A 23111-nucleotide genomic window follows, 5' to 3' on the forward strand; every position below is an offset into this window, starting at 1 on the left:
GAAGAGACTTCTTTAAAAAAACATTACAAGTCTTACTGATCCCAAACTTTTGAACGGTAGTGTATATATATATATAGACAACAAATATGTCCAAATGTGATAACAAATGCAAAATAGGCCAGACATGAAATTATGCTGATACTTCCAAAAATGTTGTCCATAAAGGACATGATTGGTCCTAAAGATGTATTTTTTTTCTGATGTCAAATAAGACATGTTTGTCAGATGAAAATTTAGGAAATAGCCTCTGATCTCTATATAATGACTTTTATATTACTATATTTTATTATTACTATTATAATTATAATAACGTACTGCAGCAGCCAGCGCTCAAACAAACAGCAGATGGCGCAGCAATACAAACTACTCAATGAAGGGAGAATGACGGACCGCACAATATAACCAGACTACACCTAGCCTTTTGAGAGAATTTAAAATGCATACTTCGGAACACGAAATTAATTTCTCATGTATGCTTGGAACAGTTTTTACATGATGCGAAGTTCATTTCGTACCGCTATTTTGTAGTAGTGACGACGCGTTTATCTGACGCCACTTCCTGTGTAGCTGCTGACGTTCCGGGCGCGGATTTTTGAAAACAACAAGAAAAAGAAATTGCGTTTATTTTCACGCCATAAAACGGGTGAGTGATTAAAATGTTCTTTGCGACTGTTAAAATAACATTTAATCAGTATTGTCTTGGTTTCAGTACCTAGAACTGAAGAAAGAACGGTAAAAAAATATCGCGCTGAAGTATTATAACGTTAGCTAACAATATGTCAGCAACAACTGTAAGTTAACTCATATTGGATGTTTTGCTAACTGGATTCCATGAACATTATTATATCATAGCCAAATATTGCATATATGACTGCATTGTTAGATGGTTTTATATTGCAGTAGAGTAGATAATAGTGATAATAAGCAGTAAACTCACTCTGAGTGTGAGCTGTCTAGTGTAACGTTAGTAATTAACTGTGACTGTGTGGTTTGCAGCTCAGTATGGCATCTATCAGAGATTATAATGTGGTGGAGCAGTTCAACAGCAGACTGGAGGAGATCAGGACCAAACTGCTGGATCAGGCGATGGGAGAAGTGCTCAATGACAGAGTGACAGAGCTGTATCAGGAGCACAGGCGGTACATGAAGGCCGTCTTGGGTGAGAGATGCACAAGATTGTTCATGCTTCACTAAGTGTTATTCTTAATATGCTTTTCAAAAAGATTACTTGTGGGATGGAAATTAAAGCGGGACATGTAAGGTTAAATATCTGTCATTATAATCCATCTGCATTTAAAAAAGGCTAGGTGATATATGGTGAAAAATACATTATGTTGTGGTGTGTTCAACTTTTAAAATTTGGAAGATTGTATTTGTTTTGAATGCTTTTATTTTGTTGTTGTTGTTATTTTTCTTAATTTATTGAATTATAATCAGTTCATTTGTAAAGACTGCTTAAACTGATGCACAGAAACTTAATAGCCATATACAAAGTGCATTAAAATCATCATGATATTCACAATTAAGCTTTTTGTCGAAGCTTGTTTCTGCCCCAGGATTAAAAAAAAACACGATTGCTACTTTTTTATCTTATAATTCAGATTTTGTTTTTAAAAAGTGAGATACAGTCTTGCAATTCTGTTTATTTTTCTGCAATGAAATAAAAATAATAATAAAAAAAGGTTTTTCAAGAAAAAGGCAAGAAAAGGACATTTCTAGCATTTACGAGTTTGTCTCAAAATGTAGACTTTTCTGATAGTTTATTAAATGTTGATATAAACTCAGTATTGTGAGATATATTCAGAGAAAAAAGTTGAATTGTGAGATAAAAATTTAGAATTGTTAGGGAGGAAAAAGGTAAGAACTGTGAGATTAAAAAGTCCCAGTTACCGTTTTAATTAATTTAATATAACAGGTATTAAATTTTGTATTGCAAGAAAAATTTGTGTGCATATTTCAAGTTGCCCAGACATATGTTTTCTTTCTTTCTTTCTACAAAGGCACTTGTTTTAAGAAATGCAAGGAGGATGAAACCATTTTTGACATGATACAATCATACAAAGAAGGTGAAAAGTTGACTGGCGCACTTGTTTGACATTTTAATAACAGCAATCTAATATTGTGTTGTCCAGAACTGAAAATCTACCATGATATTTCCTTTCTACTGCTATTAGATTTGAAAGAGAAAACATCTTTACAGAAAGAGAAGAGCGCTGAACATCTAGAGGTTGTGTCGGAGATTGAAGACAAAGAGCATCACAAAGCGCTCTTATTCCAGAGAATTGAGAAGCTCAAGAAGGATCAGGCCAAAAACAGGGAATGTGTGTGATCCTTTCCTTTCTCTTGTGCGCTGTTATGTTCATGTGTAGTGGACTATGCTTAAAGTAAGAGAGGTAGAGAGAGTGATCCGTTACGGATGAGTGAGTTCTGAAATCCTTGCAAAGAAACACTCACAAGGATGATTCATTTGTGTACCATTTGCTAGAAATATTTCTGAATGAAATGCCGTATGTCTAGTAAACAAATAGTATGTGTTCTGTTTATTCATTTTGCCATGTGAAGTCTTTTTGCATTTCTATAGTGATTCAGTCACAAAATAAATCCAACAAGGACAGACTGAAGAAGCTGAACAAATGTAAAGACATCTTTCAGAAGCACCTCAGTCTTGAGATCAGAAAGATCCAAGGTAAAGTCTTTGTGTTTAACTTTAACACACAGTGTGACTATAGTACGAAGTGATTTTTTTCCTTTCTTTATGTATTAGAGGCATCATTCAAATTCAAAGTGAGGTACAAACCACATTTAAAAATCTGTAATTTTCTTGCATTTTAACCATGAAAGTAATAAAGTGTTGATTTGGCTCTTTTTCTAGGTCGGTAATCTAATGTAAGCAATTGAACTTTTGACTCAAATTGTTGTTGTTGATTATATCATTTAAATATAAAAGCATTTTTGCTGGTGGTCTTAAACTTGATTTAAGGTTTGCTTCTGTATCATCAACATCTATGTTTATTTTAAGGTGAGAAGCTGCAGTTTGTCTTCAGGAACATCAGTCATAAAGATCCAGACATGGTCCATACCTTCCTCCTACAGCTCAATGCAGAGAACGTTTACCACAGTAAATGCCCATCTTTTATCTTTTGATTTGTTTGTTATCTTTGATTTTTGCAAAAACCATAAAGAAGTTAAGCATTTTGTTCAATTAAATAATCTCAGATATTTTTGATTAGACTCAGACATTGCATGTTTATACTGATAAATAGGAATATTCATTTTATTATTTATAAATGGTAAAATAATTATTACTTAAAACTTAAGATATTTTTTTTTTTTAATCAAATACAGTAAAAGCAGTAATATTGTGAAATATTATTACAATTTAAAATAACTGTTTTGTATTGGAATATATTTTAAAGTGTAATTTATTTCTGTGATGCAAAGCTGAATTTTCAGCATCATTACTCCAGTTTTCAGTGACAAGTTCCTTCAGAAATCATAAAGCATTTATTTGAAATAGAAATCTTTTGTAACATTATAAATGTCTTTACTGTCATTTTTTTTAATCAATTTAATGCCTCCTTTCTGAATAAAACTATTATTATTATTTTTAAATCACCACAAATTTTTGAACAGTAGTGTATAATGAAAGACAGAACTAAAGTACTAAATAACATGATCATATTTCCCCCCGTCATCTCCTGTGACCCTCCGCTGGAGAAAATGGCACATCTAGAGCGCAGACTGCAGGAGACCAACAACTTTTCTGCTTTCCTTGCTAACATCCGGAGAGAGTTTGTGGCACTTCACAGTGGTGCAAAGACAGCCTGACTGACAAACAAAGGCTGATTTTTCATTTCAGATGCATTTGAAACAAACGGTCAGAGACCCAGACACCACATTTATAGACATGATTGAGCTTTTATTTACTTAAACCATCAGCAATTATTAATATGAAATATTTCATTGTTTCAGTTCTTTGTACATTGATTGATTTGTAATTTTAGCAATGAGCATTTAAGTCATAAAATAAAAAAAAAAGTTTTAAAATGCTTTGAAATTTCTTAGTTTTATACTACAGTGACTTAAACATTTGCAATGCATTATGTAAATTTATTTTTCACAATAAAGTTGTAATAATGGATTTAATTTATAGGCTTCCTTTCATGAAAAAAAAAACTGAGAATGTGTTGTCTTTTTCAGACATTATGGAAATTTTCATAAAATATTTAATCAGTTAGATTCTGATCGTCTACTGTAAAACTACTCAAGTCAAACTAATGCATGATTTGTGAGTGAATTGTTCTTTGGAGTCCACGAGCCTGTTGAAATGATTCATTAAATTATTTTCTTAAGTCCTTTTTCAGTGATTGCATGAAGTGTGTTTAACCCTACAGCATGAGGGAATCATCAGTGACCTTTTCCATCACATGTTCTTTTGAAGTTAAGCTTCAGAGGACTTCATCTCAGTGAAAACAGGCAGCTCTTCCACATACGTGGACGGGAAATGTCCTCTCTGTCCGTTGAGCTCACAGAACCACCAGCCCGTATCATCCTTCTGAAAGATATCCAGTACGTCTCCTGCCAGACTGAAGAGGGAGAGTCAACAGAAAGCAGGTGCTGAGGGATGATGTATTAAGATGAACTGCCATAGTACCTTCATTAATGTTTAACTCATCCTGTCTGTCTGACGTGAAGCTGTATAAAGCCTTGCATCTGCCGGTTGAGCAGAATTCTGAGCCTGTTTAGTGTTTAGGCGATTTAACACACAAAAATGAAATCAGGAGTTTGTGTGTTAATAAAACGAAGGTAAACCTGTTTTGCTCGCCATTTACCTCTCCTCTTCAGATTGAGACATGGTCAGTGTGCTCTTATTGATCACAGCGCTCCTCATGGACGGACCTGATCTGAACGGAGTCTTTGATCCTCTCAAAACCAGAGAGAGAGAGTTTAAAAACTCATTCAACATATAGATTTATTTATTTATTTATTTATTTGTCTAAATTGGGCTGATTAAAATTTCAGTACTGTCTCTCTCCACCCAGCAGCCTCTGGGAAACCCATATATTATAGTCCAAAAAGTGTAGGCCGTTTAAAAGGAACAGCATAAACAAAACATTATACTAAACCAGTGATGACCTAGTTTCTCAATTAACTCTTATGTTTACATCTTTTTCCTGTCCTGGATATATCAAGATTACATGAGTGCATGATAGGATCAAATGAATGAGCCAAGGATGATTTAAAGGAGACACTAACCATATTTAATTTTTATTTATTTATTTATTTTTAATGAAACGTTTTATCAGTCCCCTTGCTGTACTGTACCTACAGACTTTTTATTTGTCTTGTTACTAAAAAAAACCTTAAAATGCATGCTGAAAATAATTTGACTAAAATAGAATTAATATAATTTGTTACTTCCAAACGTTTGCGCTTAAAATGCATACTGACAGAATGAATGCTGATGATAATTTTACTGAAATAAAATACAATTTGTTACTCCAAAAGGTTTGCACTGAAAAAGCATGCTGATAATTTTGCAAAAATAAAATATGCATACTGATAACAAATTTATGAACATAAAATGAAGGGGGGAAAAAGTACTTCCAAAAGCTTGCACTTAAAATGCATGCTGTTGACAACATGACCAATAAATAATAATAATTAAAATATATATATATTCCCAGAAGTTCGTACTTTAAATGCATGCTGATAATAATTTTATTAAAATAAAACAGTATGCTGCTAGTACTAAATACATGATTTTTTTTTCTTTCAGCGAGCTAGCTCACCTTTTCTTTCCGTTAAGTGATGCTGTCACAGAATCGATGTCTTGATTTTGGTTTGCCCTCTGTCTCCACCAGACTGTGAGTCAATTTGCAATACGTCGCCTCCAAAAGGTCCAGTTTGAGGATGGCCTACAGAGAGAGAGAAAGAGCACTCAATATACAGTTTGTAAAAACCTTTTTATTAAATACCTTTTACATGTTTAAATATACAGGGATCAAAACAACTGAATGATTTTTTTTTGACAAATTTGAAGCAAAGCAAAGATGATTAATATTCAACAGAACATTGGAATGAAATGTAACATCTGACCTCATCCAGTAACTGGTCTGTTTCCTCAGGTTTTTTTTTTTTTTTTTTTTTTTTTTTTTTTTTTTGAGAAGTTTGGCTGTTCTGTGTATACTTTCACCATTTTCTCTAAAGCTGAAATTTCCAGATTTATGTGTCAGTGTTGAGCTAAATGTCATATAATGAGCAATATAAACAGGACAGAACCACCTAATAAGATCTCTGAGGAATAAACCAGTTCTGTTTAAAGGGGGTTATATACTTTTAAATTCAGTTCCCTGAGGTCTAAGCAGTTTTTATTTATTTATTTATTTTTTTAATGAACTTCCTACAGTTTTTACTCAGAACTCAGATTAGTTCTTCAGGTATTTAGGAATAACAGTATCTGTCCTGATTCTTCCTTTTTATACAAATGTAACCCTGGAGCACAAAAGCAGTCTTAAGTCTCTGGGGTATATTTGTAGCAATAGCCAACAATACATTGTTTGGGTCAAAATTATAGATTTTTCTTTTATGCCAAAAATCATTAGGATATTAAGTAAAGATCATGTTCCATGAAGATATTTTGTAAATTTCCTACTATAAATATATTAAAACTCAATTTTTTATTAGTAATATGCATGTCTATGAACTTCATTTGGACAAATTTAAAGGCAATTTTCTTAATATTTTGAATGTATTTTTATTTATTTATTTATTTATTTTTTGCACCCTCAGATTCCAGATTTTCAAATAGTTGTATCTCAGCCAAATATTGTCCGATCCTAACAAACCATACATCAGTGGAGAGCTTATTTATTCAGCTTTGATGATGTATAAATCTCAATTTCGAAAAATTGACCCTTATGACTGGTTTTGTGGTCCAGGGTCACAAATGTGCCCTGACAGGCAGATTTCTGGACACCAATAGGTGCTTTCGACATGTTCCTTCAATTTAAATGTTCATAATATGACCCTTTTAAATCACATACGCTCAGCTATGAATCACAGTATCTACAAGATTCAAACCTTCTCTGTCATTTTTTGTTTTCATGATGCAGTCCTCCAGACGCTGAAGTTTGGTCCTGATGGCATCTTTCCTTCTGTCTTTTCCCATGACCCTCCTTCTCATTTGCATCCATGATTCAAATGAGTTTGTTTCTTCATCAGAACAGCTGTGGAGTAATGTAGCATTACATCTGCTCAACAACCTCTACAGTGAATGGGTGCCATCGGAATAAACAGCTGATTAAAAAACATCACAGTAATCCACTCCAGTCCAAGTATAAAATGATGTAGAGACCAATATTTCCATAAAATGATTTACATTTATATATTTTGAGCTTTGATTTGATAATAATAAAATAAAAAAATAAAAAACTGTAAAGAAACTAAATAGCACAATTTATTACAGTGTATGACTTTTTAAAGAATGCTGGACTCTGGTCAATTGTAGAATTCTGTGGTGAAATATTTGCATGATGCTGAACTGCAAACAGTCAAATTGCAACAATGGTTGATTTGAAGAGTAAAATATCCAAATTCATTATCACACTTAAAAAAATAAATTAATTAAAACTAGGTATTTATGCTGTAAGCAAGAAAGAGAGACTTTATTGAAATTTGTTGTTACATTGTATATGTTTATTTTTCTTGTTAGTATTTATTTTAGTGTAATAATGCTTTGACAATTTTATAGGCTTTGCAAACAAAATCATAAAGAACTTAAAAATTAATTGAATTGCCAATATTTGCTAGCTGTTTGCTCTGTGTGCGATGAAAAATGATGTTTGTACATAGTTCTGGCTGTATAATTACTAAATAGTGTAAAAAACAAAACAAAAAAACAAGTGGATCAGACCGAGCACCACAACACTTTTGTAGCCAATCAGCGATCAGGGGGCGTTTCCGTTCATGATGCGGAGAGAGAATGAACAAGCGGGAGATTTGTAGATACTCTGCTGAACGAGAGACGTTACCAAAGAGAAAATCTCAGAGGACTATCGATTAAAAAATAGAGATCCAGCCCAGGACCCGCGTTAATATAGCGCTGAAGTTGTTTTGTGCTTGATACTTGAGTAACATTGGGTTTGTTGTTTCACAGAACCAAGATAACTGTTATATTGTAGCAGCGGGATAGTTTTCAGTGCCATTGTCTGGAGCTGGTGTGCTGGCGACTAATAACAAACTCTTGTGTCATCGCTTTTTGTTTTCGGTTCCGCTTTTTCCACGTCTTGTCACAGAGCTGATCATGAAACTGCATTTGCGAGTCAATGGGGAGTCGACTTCAAAAGAGTCGATTCCTCGACTCCGAATAGTTGTAGTGTCGGGTCGACTCTAGCACTGGCATCTTGTTGTAGTTGCTGTATGAAACCGCGCACTTCAGGAATCCCTATGTAGTGTTTCTTGTGACTTTAGCTACTTTAAAATTTCATGTCACATTATTTCGCAACAACTAGGAAGCGATGGTGTAGCCTACTCATCATTTCAAGGTGTCATCTCTGAACTGGACTTTTAATGTAAGGCCTTGTGTAGAAAAAAAGCCTACATACAATATAGTGTGCAATATACGACTACCATCTTGTAATTATTCTTATTATTGCTGACCCTGTAAGTAAATGGAGCCGAGGAGCCGATTCCGGGAGTCAGAATCGGAGTCGGAGTCGACTCTAAAAAACATAATCGAACACAACTATATTAGCATTTGTGGGCAGTTCTAGTCTCCGCCCACTCCTCCCCCTGCACCAATCAGAATGCTCATATCCACATCAGTCAAAGCAGCTGTTCTAGACCTGGAGGATTATATGTTTAAAGCTGATGACTGGAGCATTTTAAGGTTTGACTCCAAATGAAATCTCTCTTTCTGGCTTTAAATCTTCTGTGTCTGCTGTTTATAGTTATATTTTTTCATTATTATTCTGGATCTCTTTAGAGGTGCTGTATCCCCACAACACCTTAAAAAGATTAGTTATCCTCTTCACTTTATTCCACCCCTTTCATCCTGCTGGAAAGATGAATGCAGGCTGCAACAGTGCCATATTAAAGAAAACTGCTTCAAAATACCATAAAATAACAATATCCCTCACATCTAATCTTAAATTAGATCAAAAGAGAGACAGATGCAGCCAAAACAACAAAAGCAGCCGGAAGGGTTTTGGTCTGTCGTGTTTATTTAAAATACATGGCAACATAATTTATTAGTACCGCTGATAATCAGTTTTCCAGCAAAGACAGAGAATACAGTTGATTTTTTATTTATTTTTTAATCTTGGCCTTTTTGACATCAAATGTAAACCACATAACACAGCAACCTGTCTGCAGTGCAAATAAGACGACGGCTAATTAGCTGTAGCTTCTCCAGCTCAAAACAGACAGCAGCAGCGACCTTCCCAACACTGAAAGAAACCGCATCAAAACACTCGAATCAAAAGCTTTAAATAAAGCTTGGCTGAATGATGATCAAATGCATGAGGAAAACCGGAAGAATCTTTTATTCTAAACTCAAAAAAAGCTAATTAAAAAAAAACAGAAAAAAACAGACAACATGACAATAACAAATAAGACCAGTGTTTGGTGCCACTTATTCATCAAAGTGCATGTAAGTAAGTTCATTCAAACAGTGTGATAGTTTGATATATTTCATGGGATTCAATGAGAAATGATCATCACATATAATCACGGGACATTAGATTCTTTATACCTGCTGACTTGATGGTATTAATCAGTAATCACTTGATCAGTTTCACTATGAAATACTTTCCAAAGGTGCATTTTTCCTACTAAAACACTTTCCTTAAAAGAAGCAGAACTGTTTCCAAGTCAGGCAAGATTTCTCGATAAAATACAACAAGTGTCCCTTTTCTTTTCATCACTAATACAGGTTTCCCATTATCAACTTACACTACCGTTCCAAAGACTTAATACTTTTATTCAGCAAGGATGCATTAAATTGATCAAAAGTGACAGACGTTTATAATGTTAAAAAAAATTCGATTTCAAATAAATGCTGATTTTTAACAGTTCTATTCATCAAAGAATCCTGAAAAAAGGCATTCCTACATGTATTTCCACAACAATATGAAGCAGCACTACTGTTTCCAACATTGATAATAAGAAATGATTGTTGAGCACCAAATCAGTATATAAGAGGGATAATGTGACACTGAAGACTGGAGTAATGATGCTGAAATTCAGCTTTGACTCACAGGAATAAATTATATTTTAAAATATATTCAAATAGAAACCAGTTTTTTAAATTGTAATAATATCTCACAATATTACAGTTTTTACTCTATTTTTGATCAAATAAATGCAGCCTTGGTGAGCAGAAGACACTTCTTTCAAAAACTTCTCACCAACCCCAATCTTTTGAATGATAGTGTACTTGTGAAAATATGTTTGGTGAAGGAATGTCATTGGTTCGTCATAAACCACTAGTTCATTTGAACAAATGATTATTTTGCGTAAATTGACTGACTGCCCTTTTAAAACACTGTTACCCCGTTCCACAAAAATGAGGCTTTTGCTTGTGTCGAAGCTGATGCTCATCTGAGATATCTCTAAATTTAAATCATGTAAATGATAGTCACTGCGTAACCTTCCTACAAATAATTATAGTACATTGCTGTATTTAAATGTAGCATCTGAAGTTGCCATGCAACGTCACAAAAATAAAACCAGTGAGTCACCACAGTAAGCATTTCCAGTTTAGACTGCTTTGTTGACGATAATCAAAACTAAATGTTGTGATGTTATCATTTCCTTATTTGAAACCAGCAGATTAAAGGCCACATACATTATATGCAAATAAAAATGCAGATGTTAATACTTGCCGATGCAGTGCAGGTTATTCTCAGTATTCAAACCCAGCAAACAAAAATATGTTCTGAGAATGTTTTGTACCTTTCAAGTTATGTAAAAAGGGGGAAGTCATGGCCTAATGGTTAGAGAGTTTAACTCCTAACCATAAGGTTGTGGGTTTGAGTCTCGGGCCTGCAATACCACAACTGAGGTGCCCTTGAGCAAGGCACCGAATCCCCAACTGCTCCCCGGGTGCCACAGCATAAACGGCTGCCCACTGCTCCAAGTATTTAACATTCATATACTGTACTTGCATAAGGTATATTTTGGGAAACTTTTGTGGATGCTTGTCTAACGTTTTTTAAATGTACATTTAAAAGTAACGTTCCCATAATGTTTAAAAATTATAAAATTAAACATTCTAGTAACATTCACAAAACCAAGATTTTTTTTTTCTAAAACATATTTTAAAAACTACATTTTGAACATTCAGAGACCGTTTTTATAACATAATGGAAATGTTAGCAAAACTTCATAGAACATATTTTTGTTAGCTGATAAACTACAGGTGGACAGCTGAAGTTCCAACAACACAACTTTGTGATGCATTTTGCATGTTTGTGGACCTTGTGACCATAGTTGGAAGGGATGTAACGATTAACTACGAGCCGGTTGAAAATCGATTCAAATATGTGAGGATTCAAATCGGTTGAGATGCTAAACAAATCACGATTCATTAAGGTGTAGGAGTTTATATGAATGCATGTCTGAGGGGAACTTACTGTCTTTAGAAAAGTTTAGATGGTATTTTTTTGTTTTCATCTTGCTTCTGTATAATGCATATTAAAGTTCATAAGTGCAAAGCTGCTTTGTTTACAGCTGAAACCAAGGAAATGCTTTAAGCGCCACCTGCTGGCAGAGAGTGAATCTGCGTCTTGTTCAGCTCGTCTGCTGTTTCTGTTTCATGCAGATATGTTTTATGTATAATTTCACAAAACTGAAGTCAAATTCTGTTTTTGCTTCAAATATAGAAATTATACAATCAAATTTAGATTAAAACCTGCTCATGTTGCATGTATGCAGCATCTTTGTTTGGATCATAATTAAAATGCAGTGGTTGCCTGCCTCTAATTTTAAATAGAAAGAGCACATATAAAGCCTTGTTTTGTTTATATGGAGAGATTTATGTGTGTTACTTATTTATTTGATTTGGGGCTTGTTTTAAAATTTAGTTTTGTTATTTACACTTACCTTATTTTTACATTTTGTTATTTAGCAGATGCTTTTATCCAAAGCGACTTAAAAGAAATCAAAACCAACAAAAGAACAATAATATGCAAGTGCTATTTAAGTATATTATTATAGTGTTATATTTAAATTTCACAAAGAAACGTGCAGCATTTTGTCCAGGCAATAATAAAAGGACACATTTAATTTATAACTTGTCTAAAATCTCATTTTGTAAAAAAAAAAAAATTATGAATCGAATCGTGACTTGAGTGAATCGTTGCATCCCAAACAGTTGGCTAATAATTATTTTAGGAAACGCACCAAGAGTGGTTCTAGACTGGGCACCAGCTCCAGCACCAACATCTTCGTGGAAAAGGGGAACGTATGTTTAAAAAAAAACAAAAAACACAGAAATGCAAATTTATTAAAGATACAAAATTTATAAATAGAAAATAACACTAATCCAAGAAACCTACTGTTCCCATGATGCCAGAATACATGACCACAGCAGCATGCTCATGTGATTATGAAAGAAAAACGGCGCTTTCATTCACTTGCTCGAGTGAATCTAAAAGGTGCTTCGATAACGAATGTCGCAGGATAAACAACCACGAAAACAAAAGCCAAAGAATGGAACACAAAACATCTGGAGGGGAAACGGTGAAAAGCGACCAACCGAAACAGAACCGCATTCACACATTATTGAGAAGTTCCAGTACGGGACCGGTAATGTTCATACATGATTTGACACAACGGAGAGTGATGCAGCAGGGGCCCAGTGAAACATCCTCCACGCTGGGCAGACGGTTAGTGTTCGTCTGGGCTCGGGGACGAGGACAGGTAGCCGTTGGTGCCATTGGTCCCGTTAGTGTGGTGTTTCTGAAGAGGAGGAAGAACCTCGTCTTCATCAGAGCTGGACTCAATGTCACTGCGGTCATCCTTTGACACCTAGCAAGGGTAGAGAGATGATTAAGATGACAGTATTTACTATATCTTGCACTATATTTTGACAATTAGAAGTGACTTTGTTTCTAAACACCTTAGTTTGACAGTTTTTTTGACGTTTGAGGTCAATAATAGAAATCTCTTATTTTGATTAAAACAGATGGTAAAAACAGCAGTATGTGAGATGTTACAATTTAAAAAAACAAATGCAATTTATTCCTGTGATGCAAAGCTGATTTTTTTTGCTTTTGGATTCTTTGATGAATAGAAAGTTTAAAAGAACAGCATTTATTTGAAATAGAAATCTTTTGTAACATTATAAATTGTCTTTACTGTCACTTTTGATCAATTTAATGTGTCCTTGCTGAATAAAAAATAAATAAAACTATTCATTCTTTAAAAGAAAAACAGAAACAGACTCCATAAACATAACTCTGAGAAGTTTTATGCGTACATGCACAGGACAATGATGTGTTTTTTGCTTCGAATTCATGCTAATTTTACACCAATCTCTTTTTTCAATTATCTACTTACATGTAAAGGATTCCATTTTCCCGCCTTTGATGGCAGCGATGAAGACAAAGAAGAGAGAAAAAGCACATAAATTTAGGATTATAGCAGAAGCATTAGGTTAAAGTACTAGTTAGTGAACCCAGATCATTTGTGATTCATTTGTGATTAATCACTTTAATAGTTCAAATAATTATTTTATGAAAATTAGAGGCTGCATCCATCAATTTGAGATAAAATGCAAGACCAAACGATTTAAAGCGCATGTTGTCAATCCAGTTCCTATTATTAAATTAGGATGTTTAAATAAATTAACAAACTATTTTAACTGATTATTAAATTTATTGTCATGCTGAATGTGTGATTGACCAAAAAGAAATGCATTTCTGGATTTGTAGGATCACAGAATTCACTTGTGAGAAACAATTACTGGGCTAAAGATATACTGAACTGATGTGATTTCTGATATACTCAATAACATGTGAAAGATCTGTCATGTGACCATAACTTTGCTAAATTAGTGGCACAAGATATCTTCGTGTCCCTAGCAATAAAGGGTCAGGTGTATTTTCTGGAGTCTCACCTTTCCTCTGGAGATGGCCCTGCAGGCGATGCGCACAATGAGATACGACCAGAAGGTGTGCAGGGCCTGCAGCAGGACGAGCAGCACGTTAAACACCCACCACGACGGGTACGGCCCCACGATCTCCCAGCTCTCAAACACAGTGCTGTTTAAAATCCTGCAATATAGGATATTTCATTAGGACAATGGCCAAAATTGTTAGAACACCTGACAGATCTGAAAATATTGAGCTTTTTTTGCCTCCAAAATGCGATTTCATTTTCTAATGTTCATGAAACATGCAGATAATTGCTCGGAGCACAACAAATATCAGATTTTTATCCGCTTTTAACTTTAATATTTGCTATGTCCACCTTTTGCAGCAATTACAGCAGCACATCTCTCTGGCATAGTGTCAATATATTTCCTTCAACACTAATGTTATCCCATGCCTCCTGCGACTCAATATAATATATATTGATATAAATTGATATATATAAATTATAAATATATATAATTATAAATAATGTAGACTTCTTAGGATAAATTTATTTTATTTACATATTGTTTCTACAAATGAGGATGTTCCCAAATATATATATATATTCTTTTTGGTTTTAGCTTACCTATGGAGCAGTGTTTAAGAGATAAAACCAAAACTATTAAAAATGGTTTGTTTAATTGAAATAACGCTGAAAAAATATATAAATATTAGATGAAAAAAAAAAAAATGTAAATTAAAAATACTGACTCTGCAACTAACTGGAATAATTTTTAAAACTGACTATTATTAACAATTAATTAAATTATTAATTGAAATAATTATAAATTACTAAGCTAAAAAACTAAAAATAAAGCTAAATAGAAATATAAAAAACAGTCTAATAAAAATGACAATAGCGATGTGCAAAAATACTAGAACTTAAATTCAAACGAAAACTGAGCATATAAAAATAAAAACAAATTAAGAATATGAATAAATACTACAATATCAATACATTACTATTAATAAAAATGACAAAAACCTAGAATTAAAACTGAAAATATAAAAATAAAAGCTAACTTAATATCTTTGATTTAAAATCTACAGTAGATCTGGAAATAAACTTTGTCTGAAAAAAGTTTAAAGTACTAAAACATAAATCATATATAAATTATGAATACAAAAATGAAGCAATATTTCAGATTCTGCAGGTCTTTAGATCAAATGTACAGTAAATGAGTGATAGTGATTTCATAGCTTCCACTGTAGCACAAGATGCATAAATCTCAACCTACAAAAGAAGACTGACTCAGAATTAACATGAAGTGAATACAGGGACTGTGACAAAAGCTCTGTCAAGGCATTTCATAATCGTCACTAAATGACAGTAAAGACTCTCAGAGGACCAGAGACTTCAGATGGCGCCGTCACATCCTTCATCGGTTCCTCACGCGGCTCCTCAGCTGAATCCAGATTAGACCGTTTCTCTAATTCCATTAGAGTCGCACAATGAAGTACTCAAAAGCCACAGCAGACACTCAGACGAGGTGAGTGAATAAAACTTCCCGGCACTAAATGATAAATGAGGAAAACCAGCGGAAAAAGCACAGATGACTCATTCTGAAGAACAGAATGAATAATGGATCTGAAAAAGGCACAGAAGTGAAAGTTCAGGAAGCAAAAGCCGTTAACATCAGACGCAGGTGGTCTGCACTGCATACAGCTGGAAATGGGGTCCAAAACGTTACATGATCAGATCAAACCACATTCAGATGCAGTCGGACGTGTAAACACTAATGCATCAGCAGGAAGAGGAAATATTGCATATGCATCCTTTGAATGGCTGCACACACAAGTCTTGTGGCTGTAATTAAACAGTGTGTATTTTAATGCTTCAAATACAGAAATATAGACATGTTTTACTTTGTTGTAATGCAGAGATTGCAAATGTAAGTGAAATGGAGCTCACATGCATACTTCTGTGAGCTCTGAGGTTTTGTGTTGCATGTAGGACAATTAAGTGTGTGTTTGTATTCATACTTGGCTATACTTTTAATAACAATATGTCTCCACTGCATTGTAGTATTTATAGCATAGCATTTAATAAATGATAAATATTTTTGAATTACCTTTAACTTTTATATTTTCAGTTTGTATTTATTTTTATTTAATATTTTCATTTTTTTTTTTTATTTTTTTTTTTTTTGTGTAATTTTATTAGTGTAGTTTTATGGTGCTTGAAATAAAATTAACTGAAATAAAAGGAAATCTCTAAAGCTTTATTTCAGCTAGTTGCCAAAGCAAAATGTCTAATTTTAGTTTTATTATTAATGTCTTAAAATAACTAAAATATTACAAAAGCACACAACAAAATGACTAAAATGTAACCAAAAATATAAACTGATTCAGGATATTAATAAAAACTGTAATAGTATTTCAATAATACTAAAAGTTAAATAATGATAAAGTTTTTTATATACTATTTTTTATATCAGATTTATTTCAGTAAAGAAAATAATTTTAGTAGTTTGTTTTAGTTAACAGTAACTAATATAGCATGGTATAATATAATATATAATTATTTCTTGTGGCAACATCGACACAAACAACTGCATACAGTAACTCAATTTTAGCCAAAACCTATTTATTTTTTGAGCTGTGCAACTGTCTAAATGATCTAATAAAATCATGTTAAAAATAGTGGTTTTATTAAAGCACAATGCCATTTCTTTCAGTGATTAAATGCCTATTATAGCTGTAAAGAGCACGGGGCCATCTGTTTCTCTCATTCTGAACACACTACTGCTGTAGCCATAGTAACTATTACTTGGCAACAACACTGACTGAAGGTGTCAAAACCTGAAATGAAAATGCTGGAAAAGATGATAAAATAGAAGATTTGAGATGTATAGCTGAGAAGGAGAGGTTCAGAGCATCATCTGTTACTGACAGGACTGTCTTACCATACAGGATACACTCCCAGCCTGGAGCTGATGAACACCAGGGCAAACATGACGAACAGGACGTTGCAGAGTCTCTGGCATTTGGCGTAGTTGGCCATTTTAGCAGCCTGCAAACACAGATTTGCTGCATGATTAATATCAACATGACAGACATTAATGCATGTAAACAGCACATCTTGCATCACCTGTCTTGTTGATTCCTGATTCTACAATATAATGGAACAGATAATACCATAAAAAACCCATAAAGTCATCATATGTATACTGTATAAATAAAATTAGTAAATAAAATTTATTTTTTACAGTATCAGTCACAGCAGTAATCAAATATATCTTATTTATTTCATGTATGTGTGTGTATATGTATATAAAATAGATTATTACATGATCTTTTTTATTTATTTTATTTTTTACATTTTTATTTAAAATGCATTTATTATTATATTTTTGTTATTTCTTATGCTAGATTATTTATTTATTTATATTTGTTTTTAATTTTATTTATGTTTAATTAAATATATTTAATATTTTATTTATTTATTATATTTTGAATAACACTTCCAATGTTGGAGTCTGTGTTGTCTCACCCAGAAATGAAAATCTCAATATTATCAGTGAACGTGGACTGTTTTTGTTCATAAAAATCTGCAATATAGCACTTAAGTCATACTGACTACGTGTATAACACTTCTGTGGTATTTATTTGTACTTTTTGGAAATAGACAGCTGTGGTTTTCCCAGATGTATAAGAAAGTCTGGTTTTGGAACAACATGAGGGTGAATAAATTAAATAATAAGTAAATAATTTGTATTTTTAGGTGGACTATGCTTTTAAAAATGATTATGTAGCTGATAGATCAGCCAACTAACTTTCCAACATTAAAATACGAATCTGTAACTTTAAATCTTCATTTACTGATGAATTCCTGTTGTAGGTTTTGACAAGTGTACTAATCCACAGCATCGTGTCTTTTTCTGTAACAGGAAGTCACCTCCAGCAGGACGTCGGCAGCATCGTGCAGGCACATGACCAGCGTTCCCACCCGAGCCATGTTATTCACATATGAGAAGGTGATCAGAGAGATGGTGGCCACGTGATGCAGGAACATCAGGAGAAAGTCCTGCAGGAAGTCACACGGGAAGTGGAAACGTTTAATGCACTTTAAACCTACAAAACATTCCTGTCCTCATCATGTTTTAATACATGATCAAATATGAAACTCATATCATATTAGTTACTTTTTTTTAAAATCACAATATCAGAAATAAATTAAAACGTGTAAAATTAAAAAGTGTAAATTTTAAATCATTGACTGTTGTTTGAGATCAGATTTACTTTAATTAATTAACAAAAATTCCAAATAATATCTAATAACTTCAAGTTAGCGTTATAACTGTAAACTAAATAACTAAAAGTAAAGTCAAATAAAATAAAATAAAAAATAAGTAAAATATAAACTAAAACCATAAAATCATTACTAAATTGTAATTGGTTGCAATCAATTTATTTTAGCTACATTTAAATAAACAAATTTATTTTACAAAAACTCAAAACATTTTTTTAACAACTCTCCCACACACATAAAAGTTTTTACAGCTTTTTCTCGTGTTTTCACTGTTATACACTTAGGGGCGCTATTACACATCTTCCGAACGAGTACAAAACCTCCCGAACAAAAACACACGTGAACAGGATGGAGAAACGAGCGATCTCTTTTGTAAACAAATGCATATGATAAATAATGAGATCATCAGCAATATACAGCATATAAATGAAAACTGCATAATGTTATGGAGTAAAATGATGATCCAGGAAGGGGTGTATGTCTTTGCAAGCTCTGGAGGTGTTGATGGAAGCTATTTACTGGATTTATGCTTTGATAATCGTACTGAATATTATCCAGATGTAGTTTTTGATTAAAAATATGATTTTCTCACCTTTTGCCCAAAATTATACATTTTTATTAAACCTACCTATATTCAAGTGTTGGTTTAAAAAAGAATGCTTTAAGCTAGAAACAGAGGCTTTGATCTTTATTTTGGTGTATTGCATATTCAAATATTCATACAGCAAAATATACTGGAGGCCATCAAATTTTAGTGAAAATCATCAAAATCGCTGGCAGTGGCTGACAACTTTTAAAAAAAAAAATGCTGGCGGGGAAAGAGTTAATGTAGCTAAAATAAATATTTTGCAACCACTTACATTTAATATCTTTTTTTTTTCAGTGTGTTAAACCCTGACTGAGCAATGAATGACTAGCTATAGCTCTTTATTTCCTGCTACTCATTTGATTAATTTTCTTGCTATTATGTAAATGATCAGGTTATAATTAAAAATGTTTAAGTGTCTGGGCTTAACCAAAGATATTTCTGAAAGTCTCTTACAGCCTTTTCTATACTGTTTTTAGATTACAACACGAGCATATTCAGGTTTTTAAGAGTTTAAAATGTTCTACAGGACAGGAAGGGCTTATTCAGGTTTGCTTAAATTTTTCCATAAACACTTCTATATAGATACACCATTACTAACTACAGGAATCGATCATTTGTGCATGTTTAACACTCAACCAAAAACCCTGAATCAAATTAATCAGCTTCATTATCAAACACTGCTATTTAAGGAATCATATAGATAAAGATGGAGCCTTCAGTGTCCTCACAGTCTATTCTCACTGAGGAAATCCTGTTGAAGAATGCTGTTAAGAGGCTAGGTGTTGCATGCTCCCCCCGCGGCATCGTGGGATTGCACTGACTCAGCAAGCTGAGATGATGAAGGTTGATGATGATGAAGATGAGGAGGAAGTGAAGTGGGGTGAAAAACAGAACGGAAGCATGGCAAACGAAGAGAAGGGACACACTGGTGCGGGCAGGAACGAGGCAGAGCACATCCTCAATACGTGCACGGAAAAACTGAAAGGATAGAGCAAAGAAAAACAAGATTTGCATTTCCTGAAGGAAACAGCAGGGCATGAAAGGAAGAAAAAAAGATTGTTAGGGTAGAGTATTATTATTATTATTTTTTAACTGTCAAAGTAAAAGTAATAATAAAATAAATAAAAATAAATACATTTTATATATACTGTGTATATATATATAATGTACATACTATTATATATGTAAATAAAAAATATATACATACATACTATTATAGTTTTTGTTAATATTTTAAATTAGATATATTATTAATAGGTAATAATTCATATAATTAGGTAATTATTAGAATTTATATTTTCTGTTTTAATTTTTAAAGTCTTTAGTTATTTTGTGTTTTTGTCATTTATGTATATATATGTTAGTTTATTAAGTTTTTTTTTTATTAGAACTTTAACTAAAAGCAAAAAAGATTTGTTGCCTTGGCAAACAGCTGAAATAAAAATGTATATAGCCAAGTTAAAATTAAAAGTTTCATTTTATTTATTTTTTTAGTAATACAATTTATTCATGGTTTTAGTAATTAAGAATAATAATCTTGATACATAAGTTTTTTTTTAAATATTTTTATATAAATATTTTAAATATTATATATAAGTGCTGTCAAATGATTAATCGTGATTAATCTCATCCAAAATAAAAGTTTTTGTTTACATAATATATGTGTGTGTGTTGTGTATATTTATATACACACTCATACAGTATATTTTGAAAATATTTACATGTATATATTTATATTCATATATTCATTCTATCATATATAAATATATTTAATATATAAACATAACAGTTTTCTTAAATATATACCTATAAATATATACATGATAAATAAACACAGTACACACATATTATGTAGATAAAAACTTTTATTTTGGATGTGTTTGACAGCACTAAATATATGTATATATATATATATATATAATATAATATATAAGTATATATATATATATATATTATAGTATAATATATCTATATATGTGTGTGTGTATATATATATATATATGTGTGTATATATATATATACATATGTGTGTATATATATATATATCTATATATATATATATAATATATATATATATATATAATATTTCCAACAAACCTTAACCAGTATGTGTTGCCTCAAAACACTAAAAACAGAAAAACATGCCAACAGTGAGCAGAGAAATGAGAGCGGCTGAGTGCATGAGTCTGGCACTGAGGGGTTGTGGAGGAAAGAAGAGAAAGAAAATCTATAAAGCACAGACTGCAGGTGCTAACTGCGATTTCAAGGAGTCTTTGAGAGCAAGAGTCCACCTGTTCAAACACACAAGCTGAGCTTCTCCTGCGTTACATCTCAAAACCAATACGGCTGTGACAGAGAGTGCTCATGTGGGCTGCAGGAGAGCACTTTTACATTGAGACCACGCTGCCCTAATCAACACGGGACAAGTCATTTGCCTGTCCACACTGAAAGCAGAAACGATGAGCGTTGTGGTGTGATAACAGCCAAATAGAAGATAAATTATGTTAATATAGCATTATGAATTATGTAAGGAAGGAGTTTGGACCAATGAGATGTGACGGTGGGTGGGGCAACCCAGTACAGCCTGAACAAACACAGACTGTGCACCTGACAGAATGTGTAACTGAAGCTAGTTAGAAAAAAAACTTTATCATTCATTTTTTGTCCAAAAATAATCCTACATGCAAATGTATGACATTTTTCCAAAATGATTTAATCCATGTCCATTCATTTTCATTTATCCATTCATTCAAAGTTTGAGATCAGTAAGATTTTATATATGTTTCTGAAAGTCTTGAGCCCATCAAGGATGCATTTATTTGATCAAAAATACAGAAAAATAAAGTAATATGGTGAAATTTTATTACAATTTAAATTAACCATTTTCTCTTTTTATATATATATTAAATGTGATTTATTCCTGTGATGCAAAGCTGAATTTTCAGCATTATTAATCCAGTCTTCAGTGTCACATGATCCGTCAGAAATCATTCCAATATGCTGATTTGCTGCCCAAGAATCAATGTTAAAAAATATCTTTGTGGAAACTGTCACACTGTATTTTTTCAGGATGCTTTGATGCATAGCAGATTAAAAAGAAAACAGCATTTATTTCAAATGCAAACATTCTGTAACAACAAAAAGTCTTTACTGACACTTTAGAGCAATTTTATGCATCCTTGCTGAATTTCTAAAGGAAAAAAAAAAAGAACTTACAAACCCCAAACTTTTGAATGATAATGCATTTATTAATTTATTTAGTGTGCTTAATATACAACAGTAGTAGACCAAAATTTTAAACAATATTCCCACTTTTCCATTTTCCACTTGCTCCTGTGTTATCAAAAGACCAAATCTGAAAATAAATTTGCAACAATTTAAACCGCAAAAGTTTAATTTCCAGATAAATTAGCATAATCTGTCAGGCACCCATTGACTTGCAATATTTTCCAAATGTTAATTTAAAAACTGCAATTTATGCACATGACAATGCATTCATAAAGAAACTCAACTCAATCTTGCATATAAATGAACATCATGCATACTGATCATGAATATGCATTTTTTTCATAACCTTATATGAATATCAGAACACAATGAATATTAAATGCCTCAGCTGAAATTAAATAGCAGCAGTTATTAGTGGTCATGATTTCAAAAGTTTAAAAGGAACCAGAAAACCATTCCGCCCCTGCACAGCAGAGGAAAAGAGAGCCGCACGTCGCTGCTAATAAACCCAGCATGATCCTTCTCACGAGAAACTCAAAGCGCTGCAGCAGACGCGTCTAACCAGACCAAAGCAACGCTCACTGCCTTCCACAAAGCTATCTTTCGAATTCAGATGTGCAGTTACTGCTGCCAGCAGCCCAATACTGATGCTCTGTAGATGAAAAAGGTTTATCGGAGGCTGTAAACTCATGGTTAACGTACCTTTCTTCTGATGTCTGTGAACTGTGAGAAGAGCAGCGACAGATAGAAGGACAGCTCCAGTATGTAGTAGTAATGCAAATCCACGGTTAACGGCTATAAAAGTCAGACACAATAGAGTCAGCAACACAAACCCACGCATACAGCAGCCCTAATGAGTATTTCAAGCATTCACAAACAAACTCTTCCAGCAGAACAAATC

The 23111-nt window shown here is 32.8% G+C and overlaps 2 protein-coding genes across 4 annotated transcripts in view; one reads left to right on the forward strand and one right to left on the reverse strand.

Annotated features, from left to right (window-relative positions):
* Positions 1 to 483: 483 nt before the first annotated feature.
* Positions 484 to 4144, forward strand: LOC109096927 (kinetochore protein Spc25-like). The gene is made up of 7 exons (XM_019110618.2): positions 484 to 643; positions 997 to 1159; positions 2001 to 2066; positions 2175 to 2321; positions 2582 to 2686; positions 3020 to 3118; positions 3692 to 4144. Exons 2-7 carry the CDS (start codon positions 1003 to 1005, stop codon positions 3826 to 3828), a joined length of 711 nt encoding a protein of 236 aa, XP_018966163.1. The 5' UTR covers positions 484 to 643; positions 997 to 1002; the 3' UTR covers positions 3829 to 4144.
* An 8052-nt stretch (positions 4145 to 12196) lies between these two features.
* The window catches only part of LOC109096437 (ceramide synthase 6-like), a 34176-nt gene continuing 23261 nt past the window's right edge, over positions 12197 to 23111 (reverse strand). For 2 of the 3 annotated variants that reach the window (XM_042731843.1, XM_042731844.1), the window contains 6 exons: positions 22913 to 23005; positions 18040 to 18168; positions 17048 to 17154; positions 14123 to 14279; positions 13564 to 13587; positions 12197 to 13032 (listed from right to left, as the gene is read on the reverse strand). In XM_042731843.1, the coding sequence (XP_042587777.1) occupies positions 12892 to 13032; positions 13564 to 13587; positions 14123 to 14279; positions 17048 to 17154; positions 18040 to 18168; positions 22913 to 23005 (651 nt within the window). In that variant the 3' untranslated portion in view covers positions 12197 to 12891. The remainder of the gene's footprint in view (positions 13033 to 13563; positions 13588 to 14122; positions 14280 to 17047; positions 17155 to 18039; positions 18169 to 22912; positions 23006 to 23111) is intronic. The other variant, XM_042731842.1, reaches the window with a different exon arrangement.

This window comes from Cyprinus carpio, chromosome B9 (assembly GCF_018340385.1).
Source record: "Cyprinus carpio isolate SPL01 chromosome B9, ASM1834038v1, whole genome shotgun sequence".
Taxonomy (NCBI): Eukaryota; Metazoa; Chordata; class Actinopteri; order Cypriniformes; family Cyprinidae; genus Cyprinus; species Cyprinus carpio.

Bases quoted from the DNA above. Each gene is read 5' to 3' on its own strand.
- LOC109096927 (XM_019110618.2), top strand. From the start codon at position 1,003: ATGGCATCTATCAGAGATTATAATGTGGTGGAGCAGTTCAACAGCAGA. The intron at 1,160-2,000 runs GTGAGAGATGCA...CTTTCTACAAAG, and splicing joins GTACATGAAGGCCGTCTTGG to GCACTTGTTTTAAGAAATGC. The intron at 3,119-3,691 runs GTAAATGCCCAT...TATTTCCCCCCG, and splicing joins TGCAGAGAACGTTTACCACA to TCATCTCCTGTGACCCTCCG.